This window comes from Indicator indicator, chromosome 20 (genome assembly GCF_027791375.1).
Source record: "Indicator indicator isolate 239-I01 chromosome 20, UM_Iind_1.1, whole genome shotgun sequence".
Classification (NCBI taxonomy): domain Eukaryota; kingdom Metazoa; phylum Chordata; class Aves; order Piciformes; family Indicatoridae; genus Indicator; species Indicator indicator.
This window is the reverse complement of record NC_072029.1, coordinates 11,315,177-11,331,704: the sequence shown is the minus strand read 5'-3', so window position 1 is coordinate 11,331,704 and position 16,528 is coordinate 11,315,177. Positions and strand designations below refer to the sequence as shown.

General features: G+C 47.1%; 1 protein-coding gene across 3 annotated transcripts in view; it reads left to right on the top strand.

Moving 5' to 3' along the window:
- Nucleotides 1-1,293: 1,293 nt before the first annotated feature.
- JCAD (junctional cadherin 5 associated) overlaps nucleotides 1,294-16,528 on the top strand; it is a 28,834-nt gene continuing 13,599 nt past the window's right edge. For 2 of the 3 annotated variants that reach the window (XM_054390049.1, XM_054390047.1), the window contains exons 1-2: nucleotides 1,294-1,326; nucleotides 13,802-14,160. In XM_054390049.1, the coding sequence (XP_054246024.1) occupies nucleotides 13,862-14,160 (299 nt within the window). In that variant the 5' untranslated portion in view covers nucleotides 1,294-1,326; nucleotides 13,802-13,861. Of the gene's footprint in view, nucleotides 1,327-13,604; nucleotides 13,642-13,801; nucleotides 14,161-16,528 lie in introns of those variants that run through there. The other variant, XM_054390048.1, reaches the window with a different exon arrangement.

Below are 16,528 nucleotides of genomic sequence, written 5' to 3'. Positions count from 1 at the left end.
AGGGATATGGTGCAAGGTGCCTGTGTGGAGTCCAGCTGGAGGTCTCCCTCCTCCTGCTGGTGTTGCCCTTGGTGGATGTTTCAGGTGCCAGTGGCTGTGTGCTCAGGGCCTCACTGCTGGAAGACAGAAGATGTCTGTAGAAAAGCAGGTCAATGACGATTACTCCCAGAGCCCTACAAAACCAGGGCACCAGGAAACCTGTGCTTGGTTCTGGGCTCCTCTACAGACTTCTCCCTGACCTTGAGCTCATCACATAACCTCACTGCCCTTGTTTTCCTGTTATTAACTAGAGCACATATTGAATAGGACTCCATTTACAAGGATGTGGAAAGCTCTTTGGCAGCCCAGGGTAAGAGCCAGTTAAGACTCGTTGAGCAGCTGATGGGTCCAAGCAGATGCTGAAGTTAATTATTCACAAATACACCCTTCCCAGGGTGTCATTAAGCCAAAAGAGATTTGCAAAGTGTTCACCTGTTTCTAGAGGCTGAACACACGATGGGGAGGGCAGATGTGGGGGACCAGGCACCAGCAGCACTTCAAACACGCTTGCAGATGTCACAGTGGAAACCATGGTGAGGACAGGCCTGTGAGGCAGCGTGGAGGTGATGTTTCAGTACCTGCCTAACCCTGGGATGTGCTTCAGTTACAGCTGTGAGGTCTGGCTGAACACAGTTGTGCCATGGGAGGTGTCTGAAAACAACCCTGGGAAGCAGGACTCTGACCTGATTCACAGAAACACCGGAACGTCCATTTCTTGGGGGTGGCTAGGGACCAGCAGGGAGAAGCAGAGTGCCACAGGAGACAGCTAGAAAGCAAAGCATCAGCTCTCCTCGGATGGTGAACTTTTGGGTGAACAGTTCTAGGCATGCAATCATGAACAAGAGGGAACTGATTGGTATGGGCTGTGATGGGCTGGAAATGGGCAGAACGTCCTGTCTCACCGTCTCCTAGGACAGGAGGAGAGCCTCAAATTGTGCCAAAGGAGGTTTGTGTTGGACATCAGGAAAAAAATCCTCGTTGAAGGGGTTGTCAAGTCCTGGAACAAGCTGCCCAGGGCAGTGGTGGAGTCCTCATCTCTGGAGGGGTTGAAGAGTCGTGTAGATGTGGTGCTGACGGACATGGCAGACTTGGCAGAGTTAGAGAATGGTCGGACCGGAGGATCTTTAAGCCCTTTTCCCTCCGAAGCAATCCGACGATTCCGTGACCGCCCCACGGCTGAGGCCCCGCCCGGCCCCCCTGGCTCCGTCCCGCCCCCCCCGCCCCGCCCCGCCGCGGCCGCTGAGCGCGGTGGCCCCGGCCGCCACCGGAGGGTCCTTCGGAGGAGAGGTGAGTCCCGGCAGGTCGCGAAGGGAGGTAGCGAAGAGCTGGAGAAGCTCTCCGGAGAGGGGAGAGCACATCCCTCGGGTTCCCATCCCTTTACACCTGCTTGTTCCTCGCTTCGCCCCCGAATCGTCCCCCGTTTCTTCGTCGCGCTGCAACGGGAGTCCCGGGGAAGTTCGGTCCCGCTCGCTCTCATTCGGTGCATTTTCGGTGCGGTCCCCAGCGCCCGGGACCTGGGTACTGGTTGTGGCTCAGTCCTGGCTCTCATTGCCACCAGCAGGGATGTGGCACCCGGGTCTGGAACATCTCCTCCTGCTGTTTGCTCTTACCCCGGTATTCACGCCGCACTCGCATCCGTCTTTTGGGTTATTTGCCTTTTGGTGGTCGTTTTAAAGCATCCAGTGTTGCAAAGGGGACCAAAGAAAGGCATTTCTGTCAGAAGGAGGTCTGTGCTGTTATGTCATTTCATAATTGCCTCAGAATTACAAATTGTGGCTGTAGTCTCCCGCTGGATCTGCGCCAAAGGGCTCTTGCATTTATTAAGGGTTGGGGTTTTTTCCTTTCTTTTTAAGTCAAGACTTGAGAATAATGGCTTTTTTTTTTTTTTTTTTTTTTTTTGTGGCAGGGACCCTCCATGTTAAGCTACTCCAGCCCATGTCTTGAAGTGAAAATACGATGTAATTGCTCAGAGCAGTCTGATCCACACAGTCAAGTCATTAAATCTTGGCTCATGACAATGAGAATTGTGTCCTGCCGAAAAGTATTCAGCTGTACTTCTTTGCATGAGCTGGCTCGTTTTCTCTTTGTTACTTCAGAACTTCCAGTTCTGCTCACAAATGTTGGTGCTGTTTTTAACAGACACATGGAAAACCAGCAATCTTCCAGCCTCAAACTAAAGAATATCAGGTTAATGACAGAGAAGGGCTCTGCGGTTCAGAGATGCAGCCACAGTGAGAACTTCAATTTGTGCCAGCGCTTAGTTTGTAGTCATAGAGGCTAGATCTGCCTTGGTCTGCCAGGTCCTGCAGTTCTCAGGATCATGGTACCTCTTGGAGAAAAGTGTGGTCTTGCCAGCTATTCCCTATGCCAAAGATGCTGAGGGCAGCGGGAGTCCAGAAGAGGTCAGGGCAGGTTGCTGTTGCAGGGTAGAGAAGCTGGGCAGGGCTGTCCCCCTCAAGGCAGGATGTTGTCCTAAGCTGTGCTACTGGGAGATGTTCTAATACCAACCAAAGTACTAATTTATTCTGTTGTTTCAAAGGCTGGGCCCATAGCTGCGTCCTCCCTTTTTATGGTGGTGTTCAGGGTTTCTTCATGCTGCAACATGTATTCTGTAGCTCTTGGAAACATGGATGTCTCAGAGTCTAGCAGGCTGTGTGTATCAAGTGGCATATTACAGTAGTATATTGTTCTTTAGATGCATAATTTTACTGGCCTCTTACGACCTAAAAAGCACACAGAAAAATAAACAAGGACGTATTGTTCCGTGGGAAGGATGCAGAAAATTCTTCTGCTTTAGCTGTTAACTTAGGGAAAGATTACTTTTAAGAGTTCCTCCTGGTTGTCAGAGAAATGAGATGGCACATGAGAGCTTGGGTTTTGCCAAGCAGGCTTTATTTGGAAGGTGAGGCATTTCTGAACTTCTCGGTCACCTTGGAACTAGTTACGAGTGCATAGCAAAGTCCTGCCCAAATCTTCTCATCTAATTAATTTGGCCGGAGGCCATCCTAATTAACCTTGAGGGAGTTCAGGGGTGGGAGAGCTTGGTATGAAACAATTGTTCTCTTGTAATTTGCTGTTCACAATGTGTTGACCAAGCCACGAGCTGCATCTCTGAAATCCTCTGGGTCTCTTGCTGAAGCCATTACTCCTGCTTATTTGTTTTCTAACAGATGTTGTTTTCCATTTCTTGAGTGGAAAGGGTTATCTCACTTTCTGCAACCTTGTTATTGTGCTTTGTTTCAAGAGCCAGTGGAGCTGGGCTTCTTGGGGAAGCTTACTCACCAGTTCCAGCTATGAAGGAAGGGGTTGGTCAGCCTTTCAGCCGTCTTGATGCAGTTGTTAAGATCTCTATGTGAACTGATGGCATCTTGTCACATCCACCTAGAGCTAACCCTCATTTCTTCTGATATTGACAGTGCCTGCAGAGAACAAAAATCAACAGCAGCCTCTTTGTCACCCAAGTGTATTACAGTTAGGATATTAATAGAATTTGTCAGCCATAACTGGGATCATCTCAAATGGTGGGTCAGAGGAAGAGGTTTTGAAATCTGAACTAGTAGAAGAAAGATCCAAAGAAAGTTGAAGGATGAGTTCTGCTTTTTGAAAGTGCTGAGGGGGCCCTGCAAGTCACCAAACATGTGACAGAAGAGGGAAAATTATCAGCTGTTTCTGAAATTGTAGGACAGCCCCTCTTCCCCCATCCTGGGGGTGGCTGCTTATTTTGCTGGCTCAGGGTACTCATCTGTGCTCAGGAGCTGGGCAACTTTTCACTAGCCTGGGTTTACCTTACTGGTGGGCAGCCCTGCCCAGCACACGCAGTGTCCCCGCAGCGCAGCAGCACTTGCATGTAGGCTTCTCCAGCCTCTGCTTTGTTTTTTTTCTACACTAATGCATACAAGTGCTACTTTGGCATTTATTTTGTAGTGGAGCAAGGCTTTGGGGGGAAATCCTGCTGAGATGACAAGGGAGGACACACAGATGCAAGACAGAAAGATCAAAGGCGTCTATAATACAGGAAGAAGCAGAGGGTCAATCCAGAAGAGAGGGCATTTGATTATACATACAAGGGTAATAGAAAAGGGATAACAGCACAGGAGAGGATGGTAACGTTCAGAAATGAGTAAACAAACAGATGTGAAAGACTAAGCTGAGAATTCATTTACTCCAGCAGCCGTAATCCTTATCTCTTTGAAAGAGAAGACCACACCAACCTTGGAACGCCTCCGCTCCCAGACACGTTTGTGAGCAGGAGAAAGTGGTTGTGTATGGATCTCTGAGTCCTGGCCTGATGGGCTGGCCTGTCCTGCTGTGATTAGTAGGATGCTAATGTGTGTAATCCTTTTGATCACAGAGCCCAGGCCCTATAAGTCATGTTACTGTCACCTTAAAGAAGTTCAGCTATGTGATAGATCCCTTATTAAATTTCTTTTTTACTTTGAAGGGTTTAATACAGTTATTAGTTATTAGTGGCTTGTACAGATAGAGAACTTCTCTGTTAAAAAAAAAAACAAACCAAAACCCAACAAACACCAAACAATAATAATGATCCACATAGTCCTTGTGTGGGAGGAGCTTATTAGCACTTTGTCCATAGGTATTTTGGCCATGAACATTTTGATTTTAAGATGTAGGCAACAACTGTGATTCCATGTGCTTTGTTCCACCGGAGTGGATTGCTCCATACAACAGTGTCATGAGCAGCATGGTAGCATTCAGCTGAGTCCTAAAAAATATCCTGTTCTGCAGCTCCTTTTTTGGGAGGGAAAGAGTTGGCTAATTACACTTTGTTTAATAAATGTGCTATTTTGTTCTCCTGTTGTGACAAACAAAAGCTGTCATTTGAGGAAATACACCATATGCTGCCAATTGGTGTAAGGACTGCTTCTATCTGGAGCACAGAGTAGCAGTGAGTGCTCCTTAACAATTGCTCCTTCTCTCAAAAAAATCTGGACTGGTTTCAGTGATGTGCTGCGCCGTCATCGGTGGAAGCAAGCTGTTGACACTCTGCAAACCAGCAGTATCTGTGCATGCTTGGACGTTTCCTTTCTCCCTTTTATGTGTTTTTTACATCTATGGATGCTTGTGAGCTGCAGTGAATCAGTGTCCCGTCACAGGGCTGGATTGGTCCATGGCAAATTCAAAAATCAACCCCGTTTTGCATACTAACTCCTGTCCATGCACCAGCAGAGATGTGTTTCAGCACTGCTGAACTTGGTACTCACACCCCCACAATGCTTTAAAAAATACCTAGCTCTTTACCGTTTTTTTTTGTTTGTTTTTTTTTTTTTTTCCTTGGCAAATCTGAGAAGGCAGAGTTTGAAATACGACCTGGAACCTTGTAACAAACAGGGCTGATAACCCCTGGAGAGCAGCTGTCACTCATTAAGGTCTCCCCCAGGAGATGCTCTGTGCTCTCTCTCATGCCACGGTGGATTTGCTCATCTATCTGCACTGGTGAGATACCAGACAGGAATAACTACCTTCTGAAAGTTAAATCAACTCTTTAAGACTCTCTCCTCTTCTCCTCCCCGTTTCCTAATTTTATTGGAGACACGTTGTATCATTAATTTATTCTCTGGCACAGTTCCTCAGTGATTTCAGGGAGGGCTTTTTGCTCAAAGAATGCAAAGAGGATGTGAGTTGTAATTTTCACTGTCTGTGAACTCTGTTCTCAAGAAAAAAAAAAATGAAGTCTCCTGCCCACAGATAATGAGGGTTAAACACCAGAATTCACAGATTTCTTTTTAATTTCTATTAGATGAATGGTAGAGACTGGCCTGGGAAGAGCCAACATAAAGCTGGCTTATCATCCAGCAATGATTTTGGCACGCTGTCTTCCCATGTGGTCAGCAGGGATGATTATGCATTTAGTGGCTTTGAAGCCTTCAGGATGGTGTAGACTGCAATGGGAACTTTCTTGAATCTTTGCCTGATTCAAGTCCTTTGGTCAGGACCCTGTTCCTGTGCCTGTCTTCAGCTCATCCAGTGCCTCTCTTCTGCTCAGGATCCTTCAATGTGCAGTGTGTCTCCTGTGTCTCAGTTTGCCCATTCCTCTTATCCCTGGAGGAGAGGCAAAGTTTCTCTTCCTGCTAAGTGGTACTTGCCACCTTGCCAGGCCTGCCTGCCCTTGGCACCCCTTCACTCTTCCCCGCAAGCGGGATGTCAGGAAAAAGAGGGTGCAAGGCAGTTCACTCCTGGCATCTTGTGATACAGAGGTTGGACAGTTGTGGCAGGGGGGAAAGCCACATTAATTCAGGTGGCTATTTATAAGACTGAGAGTCTTGTACAGAAGAATTCTGATTTTCTTGGAAATGTATGGGGCATGCCAACAAGACAGTACCTTCTTGGGCCATGGAGGGGAGGAGGAGTGTCAAAATGTTTAGTTTCCATCCCAAATCCCTTGGTTCTGAGGCAAGATGTGCTTCACATGCAACACTCCCAATAGATCTTCATTTAGCCTGTTCCTTAAAACTTGCACTGATGGAGATTCACAGCCTCCCAGCATAACCAGTGATTAGCTATCATCGTGGCTGGACAGTCGTTCCTAATATCTGTGCTAAATCTCCCCTGCTGCATGCTAAGCATCCACAGGGAGCAGGACAAGATTATCACTGCCTTTTGGCAGCCTGACATATTTAAAACGTTACCATCTCTCATTCTCATTCCTCCTCCCCCCTTTTTGATATTTTTTCCCCAGCTAAGCAAGCCCACTTTCTTGTACTCTCTTCTCCAGGGGTCACACTTCCTCAACTTTTTCTCATTCTTGTGAGCAAGTGATAGAGGGCAGAATCTTGCTTGAGGTGGGGCCCAAAACTGGGTATAGGGCTGGGAGACATAAAGAGCCTCTTGTGATGCTCCTCTTTGTAGATCTCCAAGCATATTTCTGTGATTCTGTGCTATTTGCCTGAACATACCAAGCTCTGCACTACTCTTGACATCTTCAGTCTTTGCAGCTCTAGCCCTAGAGACTCTTTTGCCGTGCTGCTCCATTTTTTCCTTTTGCACTTCACCCTTCTTCTTTAACACGATGCTTTACACCTGCCTGTGTTGAATCTCAATCATTCATTTCAGACTGGGTCTCTAATTTATTAAGATTTTATTCTAATTGTAATCCCTGAAAATGCTCTCAGCACTCTCTGCAGATTTGTAATTGTAATTTTTATCCTAATTTACAAGTCATTAATGGAAATACTGAGTAGAGCAAGACCCCAGGCACAGCCCTTGTGTGGCTTTTCAGGTTGACATTGAATTTGCTATTCCTTGAGTACAGATTCACAACATTTGTGTACCCACCTAGAGTAAATCATACCTAAATTGTATTCACTTGGTTTGCATCTAAGACTATCACATGCATCCATCAAAAGCTTTCCTCATTCCAATGTGCCACTTCTACTGTTTTCTCCTCCCTAGTCACTATGCTCCCAACTCCGTCAAAGAAAATTAAATTGATTAGACTTAATTTGTTCTTGACAAGTCTGTGTTTTCTGTTTTCTCATGACTTTATCATGTGGGAGTGGATGCAGCTGCAGTGTGGGGCAGGGAGCTGGAAATGCTGCTGCTCCTCCTGGATCGCACACTCGCTCCCTCCTGCTCCACGATAAATCAACACCTGTTAGGAGTATTTACAAGTGAGTTGAATAATAATTTGTCTGAGCTGATATCAAAGCCAGGCTGTTTGGTCTATGATACCTCAGCTCTGTCTCCTTCCCCTTTTCTGTTTGAAGCCAGAAAGTAAGTTTGCCCTTCGCCCATCCTTTGAGACTTTCTAGGAAGTATTTACTCATGCCTTGGAGGCTGCCCCAGCTCATTCCTTTATCATTCCTTACTCCTAGCCTATGCTTAATTAAGCCCTTCCGAGTCAAATATATCCAACCTACATTAATATTCTCTAATATCTTTTTCCTGTGTTCTAGACTCTCTTTATATTACATATCTATTATTTGATCATAGTGAACATTGCTGTTGAAGTCCTTTCCAGCACACGAATTCTGTTGTTCCCAGTGGGATGTGTGTGGTGGCATGGCGTGTTGGGGCAGCTGTGTGTACAGGCAGCCTGCCCTTTGCAGTCCTGTTTGGTTTTATTGGCCAAAAGAAGCTGAAATGATCAAGGTAAAAGCCTCATTGATGTGTTTATTTTTGATAAGCTGTCTCATATGCACACATGCAAAACCAGAGTAAGAAAACAGGGGCAACTACAATGGTCAAAGACTGAGATATTCTCCTGGGATGTAGCTCAGGGTTAGATTTAAACTGAGCAAGTAATACCATCTAGTATTAAAACTTCTACTACAAGAACCTGTTTTCCATTGCTGTTGCCTGTCAGGCTTTTATCACTTGATCTGGAACTTTCAGGTTGTGTGTCTCTCTCAGGCTAAATTTATTTTAGTATCGTCAGCTAAACCAATTCAACCATTTCCAAGAACAACTAGGAGGGAGGAAGGAGGACAGAAGGAATGTTGTTTTGCCTACATAAAAAGGGGAAAGAAAATAAATCCTCCAGCTGTTTGATTGAGATCTGTGGTGCCATCATGTTCAGGAGCAGGATCTATGGTAACAAGGCTTGGAGACATCCACACACGTTCTCAACAGACTTCCCTCTGTTTCTAGCTGCTATGTTTTCCAAAGATGTTTCCCTCCCATCTGTCAGCACGACCCAGGCTCTGATGCTGAGCAGCCCACCTGTGACCTAGCCCTGCGTAGCCCTGGCACCATGCCCCTGAGCCATGAAGCTGGACTGCCCTTGTAATGGCAGCTTCTTCTTTTTTCAAGTACAGGTGAGACAGGATCTTGGAACTGGGAGCAGAGAGCAGGCATAGAGGTACTTCTGCTGGAAATGTAGCCAGGGCAGAAGCTGGTCATCAGGAGGAGAAGGAGGAAACTGGAGTAATGGACATGAACTGATGACTGGTCAGGAGGAGCTATAAGAGGTGCAGGAAGGCTGAGCAGGTTGGCTTAGCTTGGTGGTGGGATGTGTGGGAAGAGCAGCCAGCCAGACTGGTGGGACCAGGAGATGGGAAAGGAGGGAAGGGATGCAGAAGGATGGCAAGAAGGGCAGATGAGTGTGGGATGTGGCAAATGGGAAAATGAAGGCACCAGGGAGCATGGTGATGTGGAGTTAACAGAGGTGGGAGGGATGTGGGTCTGCCTGAACAAAAGCATTGGTCCTGGATTAGATGGGCAGAGGGATGGAGGAGAGTGTGGTAGACAAATTACTGCAACCAATTTTTTGGCTCATCCATGTCTTTATTGCATGGACAGCTGACTTTCCACGCTTGGGTTGATGTGCTGAGGCACTAGGTTCTTTCAGCAGTTGCTTTCAGCATATGTAGTTCACTTCTAAGAGTAAGTGCTTTACAGACTCAGGTGGTAGGTGCTTCAGAATGGGTGCCTAGAATGCAGAGGGTTGTTTTCACTTTGTCTGCATAAATACTTCTGTCTGGCACATGTCTGATATGAAATGGGAGTAATGTCACTCAGAGGTGAGTGAAGATAAGCTACTTTAATGTGTGACCCATCTAGATAATAGGCTTTGTAATTCAGATGCCTGTTAGTCACTGTGTTCAGAACAGTGTTTGGATAGCTGCTGTAGATAAAGCCCAGCAAGACTAGCATCACCTAGCCTGCACATCAGCTGAGACTGGAGGCCTGCAGAATCCAGTAGCCTGAAGTCATGTAATTACAGGCTGCAGCACCTCGTGTGTCCATGCAGGGTGCCTTGATTCTGACGATCCATGATGCCTCTATGCTTCATTTTCCAATATGGAACACGTTCCTGCAGTTTTCTTTTCTGTGGATTTGTGCAGAATGGCTTACAAAAACGTTATAAACAGTTGTGCAGAGGTGGGCAGGGTGAATAATGTACAAGGACCTCAGGGGCCATGTTAAACAATGAAAAGGTTGCCCCTTCTGCTTTAAGTAGAAGAGAGTGGAAAAGATGTAACAGAGGGCAGCCAGGGCCAAATTCTCTGTCACTTATGGTCTCCCACCTGATATGCGGGTGCTGTGTCAGGATGCTCTCTGGAAGCAAGGCTAAAGGAAGAAGCCTGCTGTGGTGGGCTGTGTGAATCTCCACTCAGGGGGGTTCAACAGCATGCAAGCCATTTCAGAGCATGGAGGTAAGACCTGCATCTGCCACTGCTGCAAGTGCTGGCTCTCAGCATTGCTGGTACTGGTCATTGTACAGGTATTCCCCCAAAATAATAGAACTTGGGAACCTCTGCAGCTGAAAAAACATGTAGATAAAGGCAGACCATCAACAGAAAACAGTTAGTGGAAAAGAACCCTCATGCCTTTCCCTCAACGTGAATGGGCCCCAGGAGCATCTCAGAGGAAATTCTATCACCAGATTTGTTCAGAGTGTCTTTCAGGAGTGCTTTGGGCTTTTCTCTGGGCCAGCAATGAGATCCCCATTCTTGGACAGAGCACCCCGAGATGAGTAGCTCTGATGTTGTTTCCATCTGGTGGTCCCATTGTGTCCCTCTCTTGGAGGCTGTGGGTCCCCATTGTGTCCATGCACAGGGGGGCTGCTGCTGATTTCCGCCACTCAGCCTGTGCTTGTTTCTTTGCATCTGAGAAGCTTCCAGAGAGGAGCTTGGCTTCTGCTTCCAGAGTAAAGCAGAGCTGTACTGGCTGACGGGGACAAGTCGGAAACGCTGGCAAGATAGCAGGCATCCTCAGGAAGCAAACCCTATCAGAAAGCACTGATGTCATTGGCAATCAAAACAAATGAGTGCTGGGAAAACAAACTGTTTTCCAGTGCTGTTGATCTTCCCTCAAATTAGAAGCTCTGCACAGCCTTTACTCTTTGGCCCAGTCTGACAGATTATTTACAAGACAGTGCTTCTACAAAGGCTTTGTTACTCCTGCCAATCCCATTCCTTTGATTTGACTTTTTAGATTTGTTTATCTAAGGGAGGGTGGGAAGAGCATCCCAGTGCCACAGCAAGATTTGGAGAGCTGACCGTTATCCTTGCAGATGTAGGGAGCTGACATGGTTGATGTCTTGCAGGCTTTGCTCTGGGAGGGCTCCCAGCTGCCCTGCCCCTAGCAGGGTCCAATGCAGGGGGAGTGGTACCTCCTCACAACTTCTGTGTAGCCCTTCAAGACGTGTCCTGACGGTGTCCCTGCTAGTGCCCACCTGCCACCACTGCTACTGGGTTCTGGAAGCTTGTGCCATGGGTGTGGAGCGTTGCTCTATGTGGTGAGTCTGAGGAGAGATCATCAGACGGCTTGGTGCCATGGGCACTGTGCAGGCTTTTCCACCCTGTTTGTTCCCATTGCAGAGCTGTGATTGCCACACTGAGAGCATTCCTCTCCCGGCTTGGTCTTCCCACCACCCATAGCACCACGGGATTTTTCCCTTCCACAAGTGGTAAATTTGTAGAGCAGGAGGAGACAGTTACACCAGTTCCTCATGGTGCATTTCCACCCTGTTGCTCTTCACCACTGGTGCTAAAAGGAAGATCAGAGTGAACCCTAGGGACTGGAGGTTTTACTGCCCACTCGCCATTGCCTCTCTGACTGCCCTGTGGCTGCAGTGGGTGGCAGAGAAGGGGTTAACCTCTGCTCTAAGCCAGTCTGACAATAATAGCAGGAAAAGCACATTTCTTCCTTGCACCTGTGAGTGATCCAATGGGCTTTCTGCTGTTTATGGTAGTCACATTGGATCTTACTCTTGTTAGAAGCTGACCAGCTCTAGCAGCCAGCTGTTGCCCTTACTCTGATCGTACCTGGCTTCTTGCACAGTCTGGGATGGTGGGTGGATGGAAAATCAGCCTTCTAGGTCATTATTCAAAAATAACCCACAAAGTCTTCCCTTCCTTCCAAGAGGGAAGGGTCCTGCTCCTCCCTGCTTTCTGCCTGCTTGTACTTACTGCTGGCTTGCTTGCTTAGAGTACTTGCTGGGAATTTGGATTCTTGTTCTAGCAAGGGATACTCCTAAAATATCTTCAGCAAAGAGCTTTATTTTTTCTGGTTTTTGCAGGGTGTGTAGTGTTGCTTGTGTGAAAGAGATTTATTAAGCTCAAGAGACAAGAGACAAACCGGTTTAAGTGCTCAGCAGGCTCTAAGGCTGAAAAGCTACTTCTGCAGCGTTCCTGGTTACCAGTTAAATTGTGGCTCTGCGTAAGAATTGTGCATGTTTTTCCACCCTGTGGGCTGTCCTTGGGTGAATGCCATGGCTGTTGTGGGCAGTGGAGAACAGAGGCAGCTGGAGGGTCTCCGTGTGCCTGGGAGCTGCACACCAGACTGGCCCAGAGCAGCTGGCCGGACTGGCTCCACAGCCTGTAGAGTAGTGAATGGATGGGGCACTGGAGAGGCAAGAAGTGGCCATATGCATGGAGTACTGCACTGCAGAAACTGGTTTATATTGTTAGCCAACCCATCAACGTCTAGGTGTACGCAGCCTGAGAGATTTAGTACTAATACACACACAGCAGCCATCTCACTTGTCGCTCCATCTTGAGTAAACAGAGTTCTCCTTTTTTTCTCGCCCTGGAAGAGTGTATAAACCACACTTGTTTGTTGTGGGCTTTGTAAAGATGATCTCCTTTTGAGCAGCTGCCAATGCTGGGCTTCTGTCCCTCAACTAGACCTGCTACTGCTAAGGACACACAGTACTCACCAGGCGTGTCAAATGAACTCTTCATGCAGCGAAAATTGTCTGGAGTGTTTTATGTTTTACGTAATGAATCTATTTCTGTGTGTTTCACTTCTTTATCCACTTTTCTTTATTTCTTTCTTCTGGTGACACAGTGTAAGCAAGGAGGAACGTATCAGAATGGGTCCATTGTTGTGCACAACTTAGAGAATTGGTGATTACCTTCCACTCCTTTTAAAACTCTGGAGGAATGAGTATTGGAGGAATGAGAAATTGCCATAATAAGCTGTGAGAGTGATTTAGACAAGAGAGGTTGTTTCCAGCCAACTGATTCAGTTCTGGTCTTTGCTCCAGTCAGTGCAGAGTTGAGGGCTGTCACTGGGAAGGAAAATCTAGACTGTCCCATATCTTGGAAATCATTGGGACAAAATAGACACAGCATCCCAGGTTGATTCCAGGTATTTTACACAGTGGAAGCAGAAATAGGGTGTTCTTTAAATCTTAGGTTTTGTACAATTCTACCTGAGAATGACTGATTTCCAGCAGGCTGAACAGGCCAAAAAAAGAAAGTAATCTGTAAAAAAAACACTGTTTAGCTGGGGTATTGCATAATATTACCTGCGTTTTTCATGTGGTTACATAATTCATTTTTGTGCTCATGCATATTTTGTCCTTGTTCATGTGAACATTTTTTCTTAATTGGACTATGCAGAGCTGTAGGGAGAGGCACGTTGCCCTGTGATCCACCCCCTCCTCCTGCAGCAACTTCAAACGTAATACAGAGCACACCTCTCCACGGCTGGAGAAAAACTGCTTTTAAGGAAATGCCTGACTCCAATTTTGGGCTTACCTCCGGTGCAAAGATTTTTTTTTTTTTTGGAGATCACTCAGTGAAATCTGAAAGCCGCAATCACCAGTGAGTTCTTCAGTGAAACAGACTGAGTCAGCAGCAGCGCAGCATCTGCTGCTTGGCTGAGTGCGTGGAGGTGTATGGTCTGGGGAAGGTCAGCACATGATTCATCAGCATCTGCATGCACTTTGCTTCATCTATTTTATTACGAAGATAGAAGACTGAGGCCAGGGGATGAGATTTTTAGCAGCTGATCAAAACTATCTTTCTGTGTTTAAAGCAGCCTTCTGTTTGTTTTTGGTTCTGTTTTTCAGTGATGGGTCCTGCTGGAAAGAGCTTTCTGATGGCACGGCTGTGAGTGAAACCAGCACAACATGTTCAGTGTTGAAGACCTCCTGATTTCTCATGGATACAAATTGTCAAAAAAAACCCCTGTTTCATATGAGAACAGATATGATGGGTACCGGCGAGAAATCATGGGGAGCAGATCTGCTCAGAGAACGCTGAGTGGGTTTGAGGCAGAGTTGAGAGCTGGGGCTTACAGCAAGAAACCTCTGGTGAAAACCAACTCGAGCAGCACTGAAAGCAGCCATGGGAGCCAAGGGAGGCATTCAGGTCCTGGTTACCACCATGACCATCAGGGTTTGTCCACTTTTCATACTTCAGAAGGGGGGTAAGTTTCAGCATCATGCCATGGCTTTGCTTTCTATTCCTTTTGGTACTGACAGAAAACTAAGCATGACCCTAACCTGTGACACCATCTTCCTGCTCCCATAACAGTGACCATTTCCATGCACTGCAAGTCCACACCTTGAAGCAGTGGCACATCCATTCACCTTCTGGTTTGGGCTTCTGCCCTTGGGCTTTGGGAATACTGGAGTAAAGTGAGGTGGCCAAGTGTGGTCTGTATCAGAAAGGTCTTTCTGATGGACTTAGAAAAACCTCAGTCCAAGTACAGTGAAAAAGAAGGGACAAAAGTTCTTCCTTTTCTTCACTTTTAAAAAACTGAACCCAGCTCCTTCTGCCACATGGGTTTTGCTGTAGATTCAGCCATGTGCAGCTCTTGGTGGCTGTTCCTACATGCCTTGAGGACTTTCTTGCTTTTTTTAAGGCTTTTCTTTTTTTTTTTTTTTTTTGTTAGGGTGAACATGAGAAGGTGCCTGTGCATTTCTTTTTAGAACAGCTCCAAGGCAGCAGAAGCTCTTGTGGTCACTCCACCAAAGGTGCCTGTGTGGCTGTGCCTCACGAGTACGTGCGCTGGGACCGGGGCCGGCCGGGCAGGAAGAGATTTGTGTACACACCGCTGCTCGGCCATTGTTCTGTGGCTATTTGGGTGCTGCAGATGAACAAAGGGAGGGGGGCTAGAGCAGGACTGGAAGCTAGCCCAAGTGTGACGATGGTTTACGAGGAAAAGCCCCTTCCTCCTGACCAGAGGGCCTGAAACTGAAAGCATGGCAGAACGCTGCTGCTTTAGGAGGTTGTCCTCTTACAGAGAGATCTTCAGTAACACGTGTCTGCTGGGCTCGGCTGCTCTTTGCCTTTCATATCTCTTCCCATTGCCAGCCTGTTGGCCTGGTGCGGGAATGGCTCCTGGCTGCCAGCTAGGATAATGGGCAGGAAGAGATGTGTGCCCTGTAACGCAATCCTAGGGCAGCAAGTCCCAGATGCGCTGAAGGTCCTGAGGTGGAGCCATCCCTTCTGGAGAAGGAAGGAGAGGACACAGATTTAAAGGTAATAAGGAAGAGCCTTCATATTGTGTTTTGGGTGAAGTAAATTAGACAGCAATAAAGTGAGGAAACATACTGAAAAAGAATGAAAGGGGGAAAAAGGTTTTGAAGCTGGGAAAGTGAACATGCAGGAGTGCCAAAGAAGGTGGCACTTGGCCTTGGAGCTGTGTTTACATTGTGGAGAAAATCTGGTATGAGAAAGGTATGGCTGTGCAAGGCTGGAAGCTACTGCAGAGCTGCTGCTGCTCCCACGTCCTGTCAGGCAGAGCCTGGTGGTGTGGCAGGACTACTGATTCCCTGCTGCCTGCTTCTCAAGGTGAATCTGCAGGGGCTTGCATGTCTGACCCATATCTTTGATGTGGCCAAGGTATCTTTAACTGCTGGTGCTGCCTACATACAAAATAATGCTGTCTGACAGTTAAATGTCTCTTTCTAACATCTCAAAATGCAGCGGAGTTAAGCATTACATCCTGGTTTTTAAAAGTGTCTTTTCCAGATTAAACAGGGAACACAGCCCTGGAAATGGCTTTGTCATACTTTCATAAAAATAGAAATCTTTTTTTACTGTTATTGTTACAGCAAGCTGATTCCCAGTGAGCCTGTTGGGAGCTCTTAGAAGGCACTATCAGCTATGAACAAGTGAAAATCTTTGCGTCAGCTGTCCCTGTGTGTGCAGAGTCCCTTGGGTGCCCAACGTGACACTGCTGCTGCCCTGGTGGTACAGGAAGGGGTGTGAGCTCTCCAGGCCAGATCTGGGAAAGCTGGCCACACTTCAGCCTGTTTTGGTTGTTGAGCTCCAGGGTGGTAGTTCCTCCATGGACCTGCTCCCCTGCCCTGGAGAAGCATCCAAGGCATTAGGCTCCCATTTCCAGTGTGAGCTGTTGTAAAACTGAAGAGAAGATCTTCGTGATGGCCCACTTCAGGGTGTTTTGGCTTGTTAAAGGTGGGCCATAGTGAACTCCACCAGGGATTTTAATTTCTCTGGTTTCTGGACCATTATGACAAATAGTTTTCTGGTTCTTGGGCAGGGAAAGAACTACACATGGCAAAGGCTTGGGAACCATTTGGGCCTGAGGAGTAGACAACCACCCAGCAAGGTCCAGCATGAAGACACTGCTCTTTGGGCATTGCAGGCTTCCTGCAGTGGTTTTCTGACACTGCCTTCACAGTAGCAGGAGAGGGCCAGAAGAGGCAATGTGTGTCCCAACTACCAGCCCCATGGCAATTCAGAGCATGGTTTAGGCTGCTTGGACAGGGAATTGTTACCACAGTCTTGCTCAGATCACTGGTGTGGAAGAGTTAATCACCTTGCAA